Source organism: Dermacentor variabilis, chromosome 8, assembly GCF_050947875.1.
Source record: "Dermacentor variabilis isolate Ectoservices chromosome 8, ASM5094787v1, whole genome shotgun sequence".
NCBI lineage: Eukaryota > Metazoa > Arthropoda > Arachnida > Ixodida > Ixodidae > Dermacentor > Dermacentor variabilis.
In genome coordinates this window covers 171,976,373-171,985,496 of record NC_134575.1, presented here as the reverse complement: position 1 = coordinate 171,985,496, position 9,124 = coordinate 171,976,373, and the positions used below count along the sequence as shown (strand labels likewise).

Below are 9,124 nucleotides of genomic sequence, written 5' to 3'. Positions count from 1 at the left end.
ATCAGTTAATTTTTAGCGCTGTCATGTTGTCCGAAACTTGGGGAACAAATGATGATCAGGCATTCAATTTGGACGGTTACAATTAATTTTCCCTAAATCGTCCAAACAAACGAGGCGGGGGTGTGGCCCTGCTTGTTACAATAAAAAAGAATTGCCATATTGTTCGTCAATTTACTGTAGTAACGGATGATTATAAAATACTAACAATTCAATGCAAGCTTGAGCTGTTTTCTGTGCTGTATCGACCCCCGGGTGGAAGTATTGCCAGTTTCTTGCAGTTCTTTAAAAACTTTTTTGGAATATGATTGCAATAACAGCGTACACCTGGTTTCTGCAGGAGATTTCAATGTGATGAAAGAAAGCAACGTCACCCGTGAACTAAACACCCTATTAAATTCCACTGGACTTGCTTGTTACGACGCCCACTCGTATTACATGCTCCACAGCATCGGCTTTAGATCTTATCGTGACAAATATTGGACACCATTGTCTACAGCACAGGAACTATCATAGCTGATATTAGTGACCACTGGCCTGTCTTTCTAAATTACCATCACGAACCACTAGATAAAAATTTACGACAGGAGCAGCTCATTATTCAACAAATTAGAACTTGGAATATTGAATTATTCAAAAACGACATAATGAATCAACGCTGGTCCTCTGTAAACGAGAAGAAAAATGCAAATGACGCTTATGATGACTTCATTTATATTTTTGTTCGTATCTACGCGAAACATTTTCCTTTCGAAACTTTCAAACATGTAAAAAAGATTAAAAAACCTTGGGTCACCCGTGAGCATCTGAAAATGATAACAAGTAAAAATATCTGTTATCATTCATTCTTGCGCACACGCTCTATGGTGTGGGGTTCTCACCCGTGCTCTTGGGACAAAGGGACGACAACACAGTAGTGCAAACAATCACAAGGTAATTTATTGCACCTTTCATAGACTAATGCCTGCTAGCCGAGTTGCTATCCACAAAACATGCCGATAGGCGCGAGAAAAATCGAGGAAGTCCGACTCACCGCCACCGGATAACGAGCGAATATGTTCGCCCCGTGCTGGACAGCAACGCCTGGTCGTTCGCGCGTTCGAACGATCGTGTTCGTCCATTACGGGGTAGGCCTCGCGAGACGGTCTCGCAGAAGCATGGATCGGCGCAGGCGCAGAATGTCTGCGCCACTTGCCGATCCCGAGACAAAGAGGAAGAGCCTTCTTTGTGCCCAATGCACTCCGCCGTTAGGTGGCGTTAGCAGAGCAACAACTCTCGCGCCATCTCTCGTACTACCCTGCAAGCATACCGGCCGGCGAGTAAAGCAAGGCGGCGAAGCCGGATTACAGGAGACGAGAGCTATGCGAGAAAACAATATATCAGGGGACGCGTGAGAGTTGCGCTTCCCCACAATGGAAGTGTTGAAAGAATTTAATAAACTTCGAAATCGAATAAATGCAGAACTTAGACGTACTAATAAAGCCCATCATCTCGTCTTTTTTGAAAATGCTAGTCGACAACGATCTAACGCCACTTCGAAGCTCATCAATAATATACTTGGGCGTTAAAATAAGAATGCTCTGCCTGAATCCTTAACACTTCGCGGTCGCGATTTAACTGACGTCACTCGCAAATCACTTCAACAACCACTTCCTACACGCAGTAACTCCCTGTAATGAACATGTGGAATTGGTTGCAGGACGCGGCAATATGAAGCAGAGCATCTTTTTTGATCCACAGATAAAGATGAAGTGCATCAAACTTTTATGTGCTTAAATAATACTAAATCACTCGATGCCGTTGATTTCCAGATCTCTCCAGTAAAAGACGTTATACACTTCATCACAGAAGTTCCTGCATATATGCTTAACTTAATGATCGAATCTGGAGTTCTTTCCCGAAGCTACGAAAATAACTATAGTAGTAATTTTTAAGCGAGGAGATCGTAACATGAAATTACAGACCTATTTCTGTCCTTCCTGTCTTCTCCAAGTGCCTAGAAAAATTATATTTGTTCGAATTACGCGGTTTTTAATAAATTTAACGTTCTAACAGTTGTACAGCTTGGCTTTCTAAGCGGCCGGTGCCGTTGGTCCGGTGCCGGCACAACTGTGTAAAGAGCGACCTGCGCATCCCGTGGTCGCCTACGGCAGCGCGCAGCCGAAGAAATACCACGTGATCATTGAGTAGGGACCAAGCGTGCCGGTAGAGGCCGCCAGTGCTCACCCTCACAGCAACGTCCGAAACACTACGGCCACGACCTACTGTATGAAGAGTAGGTCGTGGGTGCCGGACTGGTGCTGTAAGCCGCCGTGGGTCACTGCCATCGTCGCCTTCGCAGAGGGAAGGGCAGAATGGGAACTCCGGCTTTGCAGCCAGTAGTCGAGGAAGCGGAGGACAAAGTGACTCGTGAGGGTGAGCGGTGGTTCGAGGCTCAGCTGGGCAACTCTTGGACGCAGCCGGCCAACACTGAGGACCTGCTGGCGTGGACTGAGGGACCGCGCCGTTCCCACAGTATTTGCAGCTAAGTGCACAAAACTTCATTCGTAAGTGCTTTTTGCGATTGGCCAAGCTAGTAGTGTCCAGTATCAGGAAAGACTAACTTTGTGTTACGAACAATTCTATAGCGCGAGTGCTTCCTGTGAATATGAGCCCTGGTCTTTAGAATCAACGGGGGGCTTTCCCTCCCTCTTTCACCATCAATGTCACATGTATTGTCACGTCACACGTGACGGCAAGCAAGACTGGACAGAGCATCGGCAGCTTCAACGCTATATTTTGTGTGTGTGTGTAGTTGCATTACAACTGCAGCCAACCGGCCATGCATAGCACTGCGCCATTAGCGCCCTGTACTTTCCGAAGCAGAGGAGCACTGATCATTCATAGTCACTGATCTATTCATAGCCTGTAGTATAGTGTCGCCCCCTGTCAGATCTCTGTGTCATCGTACATGTGTGTTTTGTAGTTGTTTAGCTAGATGGCGCACCCCCCTTCTGTCATGTGACGAGCTTGGGCCAATCTGGAGGTGTCATCTAGCGTGTGCAGCCTTTATAAGTAATAAACGGCGAGTCTTCGTCCAGTTTTCATCGGGAGAAGTTTGCTCCGTGTCTCCTTCCTGCGCCGGCGCTTGCCGCGCGTTCGCCCGGTCGGGGCCCCCCGCTTGCCTGCCGCTGCCGACACAACATCTTTTGGCGACGAAGATGGGATTCCCGCAGCGGTTCCGACCGAAGCCCCGGGAAACCAGCGAGCTTCGTAAGTGAAGCGTCCTTTACGTGTCGGCACGGCCTGCAAACGCCGCCGACGCACTTGGCGTCGCGAGGCTTCCGAGCCTAGGCCTACTCGCCCCCTTGTTCTTCCGTGCCCCATTCCTGCTGCGAGCTCCGGCTTGTTTTCTGCACTGTCTCCTGCGCGCTACCGGGCATGGCGTCTTTTACGGCGAACCTTCCCGTTTTTCTGGAATTGCCCGGGCCACCGTTCATTCCATGGTATCGATGGAAAAAAATTTTTCAGGCCCACCTCGAAGCGGCCGGCGGTGGCGACTGGACGGACGCGCGACGAGCGTCCGCGCTCGTCAGCGCTCTCGGGCGTGAGGGACAACGGAAGTACTTTGCAGACGAGGAGCAGGAAGCAGCAAGGCAGTTAACCAGCGCAGCGTCAGCTTCAAGCGAAGCAGCAAGGCAGTCGACCGGCGCAGCGTCAACGTCAAGTGATGCGGTCCCGCCAGCGTCAGAGTTTCCGAGACTCTTGCAGCGGCTTGACCGGCTGTTCGCCGCGTCAACAAATGTCCTGGCGGAACGGCACGAATTCACCAGCCGAAAGCAGTTCGAGGGAGAAGGATTCCTGGAATTCGTGACCGCATTGAAGGAGAAGGCGGTACAGTGCAACTTCGGCACAAGCTATGACGAGCGCGTCCGAGACCAAATCATACATGGGGTAGCGAACGTCAGCGTTCGCGAAAAGTTGCTGGCTCATGGCGAAACCCTGACCCTGGACAAGGCAGAAGAAATTGGACGCTCGTTAGAAGCCTTGCATCGAGCGAACCGCGCGTTCGGCTCCGAAAATGTACGAAGAATCGAGGCATCTCAACTTGGCGTTCCGTCGACGGGCCAAGATGGCCGACTTCTTCCGGGGAGCCGCCAAGAGGGCCGACTTCTTCCGAGAAGCCGCCAAGAGGGCCGACATTTCGCACATGGCTCCTCCGGGAACCGTGGTGCATGCGACCGGTGTGGCAGCACGAAGCATATTGCAACGTACAGGTATTGCCCCGCAAGGAACCGGCGGTGCAACGCCTGCCACACGTTGGGCCATTTTGCATCAGTATGCCGGAAAACCCGTACTGTTCAACACGTCTCTTCCGCAGAGACGCTGTCTTCAACTTCCGCAAGGCAGCCGTCCGCGTCTGTCTTGACGGTAAGCGCTTTTGAAACTAAAAAAGATTTGGAAGTTCCGGTCGTAGTGAACGGCGTCTCCATGCGACTGCCGGTGGATACGGGAGCGTCTGTGTCATGCATGACGGCCGAAGATTTTAGAAATAACTTTGGTCGACAGCACAGGCTGTCACAACCAACAGTGGACTTGAGAAATTTCTCCAAGCAACGCATCAACATTCAAGGCCGGTTTCAAGCCACTGTCCAGTTTTTCCAAAGGTCATGCTCCGTCACGTTCCACGTAACGACTACAGGAACATCACTGCTGGGTTTAGACGCTATCCAACGCTTGGGCATACAGATCGACGGTACGTCGCTGACATGTCGTCTACCATCGCTTCCTTCAGTACAGAGCCCCACAGGTGTGCCTCCGGGTTTTGATCACCTCTTCAGTGACGAGTTGAGTCTCGTCAACAACTTTGTGCACCGAATTCATCGGCAGCAAGATGCGAAACCAGTATCTTCAAAGTTGCGCAGACTACCCCTGGCTCTCCGTGACCAGGTCCCAAATGAATTGCGACGTCTCGAGGACTGCGACGTCATCAAGCGTGTCGAGGCTTCTGAGTGGGTGTCTCCACTCGTGGTGGTGCGCAAGAAGGATGGAACCATGCAGCTCTGTGTAGATCTACGGGAACAGGACAGTCTTGTGCCTCACGTTCAAGAAAGGGTCTTGCAGAAACAGTGGCAGACTAAACAGTACGTGGACAAACGTAGAGGTGCTCAGGCAACTCGTATCAAGGTGGGAGACACCGTCAGAATAAGATTTAAGAGGAAAGGATTTTTTAAGTACAGTAAACCTCGTAAAGTCAAGGCCCAGATAGGACCATCTACTTTTCTACTCAGTGATGGGAAGACGTGGCATGTGTCTAAGTTAACCCTAGTGATAAAGGATTCAGCAGGTAGTACATTGTGTACAAGTGACAAAGATTTTTTGTACTCGTATTCAAACTTGGATAGTCATTCCGATGACTCGTCTGTAGCGACAGCGTCTTCTCAGAGTCATAAGCTTCAGTTGAGTAGTCCGTCTGACTGTATCACTTCCGAGTTTACACAGTCAGCAGTCGTCTCTGATTCCGTAGGAGAATCGGTAGCCTCCCAGGACTTGTTGGGACGTCGAGAGGAGCTTCCTGGGCAACCCTCTCCAGCTTTGAGCGACAACCACATTCAATTGTCCAACCAGGGGGAGGGAAATAGTGGGACGACTGGGTCTTTAAAGTCGACCGATACGCGTCGCAACCCCCAAAGTTCTGAGGTACGCACGCGTCCTCATCGTGACAGAAAACGGCCTCCGTGGCTCGATGATTTTGTTTCTGTAGTGTAGAGCGTATTGCCGTCTTCGAAATCCCACGGCTAGGGACCTCGCTGTGACATTTAGGAGACAGTCCACATGTTTCATTAACACAGGAAAAAAGTGCTTATTGTTGCGGTGCAGTGAGTTTTGTGCCGTGTTCCTTGTCAGACTTCGTTCGAGTGACTGCCTGTGTTATGGTGCCCAAGACTGGTGCGCGTGTATGTGAACTTGGGCGGGGATGGATTGAATTTGTTGTGGACTTAAGTACGTGCTTTGTGTGCGACTGGTGCGCAGGTGTGAACGTGGGGGGGAACGAACTGAAATTGCCTTTGGACTTAAGTGCGCGTGTTGTGTGCGCGTTTCACTGTATGCTTACTTTGTTTCCAGGGGGGGGGATGATGTAGTATAGTGTCGCCCCCTGTGTCATCGTACATGTGTGTTTTGTAGTTTAGCTAGATGGCGCACCCCCCTTCTGTCATGTGACGAGCTTGGGCCAATCTGGAGGTGTCATCTAGCGTGTGCAGCCTTTATAAGTAATAAACGGCGAGTCTTCGTTCCGGTTTTCATCGGGGGCAGTTTGCTCCGTGTCTCCTTCCTGCGCCGGCGCTTGCCGCGCGTTCGCCCGGTCGGGGCCCCCCGCTTGCCTGCCGCTGCCGACACAACATAGCCAAACTTAAGTTGTGAACACAGTAGGCCCTGCGGCACATGCAGCCTAATTATTTTTATCGTTCCTAGTACATGCTTCTGGAAGCTGATTTTAATGTGCGTTTTAGAAAGCAATGCTGCAAATGATGAAAACACAACATTGTATATACTGTATTACGGCATTGTAAAAAAATGAATGCTGGTAAAATTTTATAAAGTAATTTGGGTTTCTGTGTATGCTAGAAGGGCTTGCTGGTTCTCCAAGACATATGAAGGTTTTTTCCACTTTGTTTTGGCAAAATGTTTATTTTGCTGGCTAAAGAAACTTCAGGTATGGCTGCAGGTACAGATAGTACGGTTGTGTGAATACAGAATAGTAGTTTTCAAACTGAAGATTTGTCACGATCCGCCGCCCGGGTTCGTGAACAAGGGAGGGCTCGAGGAACCCTCCGTTAGACAGACGCTCCACTACGTGGTGGTGACGAGTGATCACCGACCGCCGAGCAGCCATGCTCGTCGGCGTTTATTGGGTGCGGTGCCCAATGTTGCCTACCGAGCATGGCAGGCCACCGAGCCAACGAAGATTATGCCTGAGGTGGTGTCACATGCTTGTTACAAGATTGAATGAAGGAAGCCTAACATCGAATCGAATCATCCGCCGTCTCTCGATTTCGTTTGTGGGCTGCTTTGTCGGCTTTCCAAGTTTCGCATGGCTGCTGCCAAATAGATATATGTTGATTTGGCACAAAACCGCAACTTCAGTCGCAGACACCCGATAAAGCAACACCAATCAGGCCTAATGGCTGAGGCCGTGTGGCCATGATGAAAATTCGTTGCTGGCCAATGTGGTAATGGACCGCAAGCCGTCGCGGAATGCTTGACGCTAATACGTTTGAGTGGGTGGCTCATTAGTGATCGGGCCTGAGATAGCGTGTGTGGATTAATTGAATACTCTCGAAGTGGCACAAAGTTTGTCGGCGCGCATATCCAATACGATGCGAGAGTAATTGGCCTGATCTTCACGCTTGCTTTTGCACTTTACGAAAATATGCGCTGCTCTTGCTGACGTTCCCTCTTTCAGAGTCACCTTACCATTTTTACAGGTCCCGTAGACCCGGACATACCTTGCACAGGGGCGGTGCCGGCGGACGCTGTGCCGTCCTGAGAATTGTGTTCAGGCGCAGTGCGTGCGATACCTGCATTGAGCCGACGTCGAGGAGCGCTCGCAATGTCAAAGTCCGCTACCCCGTTGGCTGAGGCCGCCGGTTTGCGATACCCACGGCGCCCCTTTTGCTCTGACAACGAAGTGAAATGCTTGCTTGAGCAGCATCGAGCAAGAGGGGTCCATGGCACGCACAACATGTGGCACTGCGCGGGTCTCTACACTGAATAGATAGTATCATAGTAGACATTCTATCTGTGAATCAAGTTATACAAATGTTTACTATTCGATTCGGTGATGTTTGATATTCGCATACCCCTAACAAATATAGAATAACTATTGCATTAACACCTGCCTTATTCCTGCTGCTTTCTTTTTTTTTTCAGGTGACAAAGTTGACAATGTTCCCAGTCAATAAAATAGTGAACAACTTTACAGGGAGCTTAGGTAAATCAAAAACAATTCATATATCTTATAAAGCATCTTGAAAAGAGGTCATTGACGCAGAATGTTGTTAACAATTGCAAAGTCAGTGGAAGCAAACAAAAACACGACAAAAAATATATATAGTATTCTTCCATAAACGATGGTTAACCCTCAATTGTAACCAGTGCTTTAATATTATGATAGGTTAGAAAAGTCAAACAAATCTGTTCATTTAGACATCGCCAAGCAAAGCACGCGACAAAATTAAATTATGGGGTTTTACGTGCCAAAACCACTTTCCGATTATGAGGCATGCCGTAGTGGAGGACTCCGGAAATTTCGACCACCTGGGGTTCTTTAACGTGCACCTAAATACTAAGTACATGGGTGTTTTTGCATTTTGCCCGCATCAAAAGCACGCAACAGGATTGTAATGAAGGAAATTGACTGACATTGCAGGCGAGACAACCAGTAATTTTCAATGTTTTTATCTGTGTCAAACCAGTTCGGAATGGTTCCTCAATAAGCTCTGGTTCCGGTTCAGTTCCGAAATCACCTGTTGCTCTGCTCAGGCTCGTGTGAAGATTTTTAGAGCCGGACATATGTATTGTCTGCCAAGTTTCAACCTGGCAATGGTTCCTTTGGGGCAAAAGGGGGAGAGGGCATATTAGGAGAGAGCATAAGGTAAACGTATTGGCTCAGCATGCCATTATCACGTCAGAGTGTGGTAGGTTTTAGTGCTTCTACTGCACAGGCAGAGCCATGGAGTGGCTTCCGAACAACTACGCATCAACTGAAAACTATCGGCCAACTTGCTGAGTCTCAGACGTCGCGTGTTGGGCAGACACTGATAGTGATAAAGCAAAGGGAATGGCATCACTGAGAGTGCATTGGCCAAAACAGACTGCATGACCTAATGCTCTCTCCTAGTCAATTTCCTTCTTTCATGGGATGGGGTGGAAGGGAAAGTGTGTGGTAATTCGATCAAGTGCAGGCTAAACGGAGGGGAAGGAAGGGTCAGGTGAGCTCTAGCCAGGCCACAGCTGCACATAAGAGTCTGCGTTGCTGAGTGCATATGCAGGCAACACGCCCTGACTTGGAGACAATCGGCAGAGAGCTCAAAAGCTAGCCGATATGACTAGTGCCTTGATGCGGGTTGTTCATACGCACCTGGAG

The 9,124-nt window shown here is 49.3% G+C and overlaps 1 protein-coding gene across 1 annotated transcript; it reads left to right on the top strand.

The window, feature by feature from the left end:
* The first annotated feature begins 3,059 nt into the window (after positions 1–3,059).
* On the top strand, positions 3,060–6,137 carry LOC142590726 (uncharacterized). The gene is made up of 2 exons (XM_075703155.1): positions 3,060–3,249; positions 3,508–6,137. Exon 2 carries the CDS (start codon positions 4,468–4,470, stop codon positions 5,743–5,745), a length of 1,278 nt encoding a protein of 425 aa, XP_075559270.1. The 5' UTR covers positions 3,060–3,249; positions 3,508–4,467; the 3' UTR covers positions 5,746–6,137.
* Positions 6,138–9,124: the final 2,987 nt, after the last annotated feature.

What these genes read in the sequence shown, in the direction of transcription:
- LOC142590726 (XM_075703155.1), top strand. Translation starts at nt 4,468, where the DNA reads ATGCGACTGCCGGTGGATACGGGAGCGTCTGTGTCATGCATGACGGCC.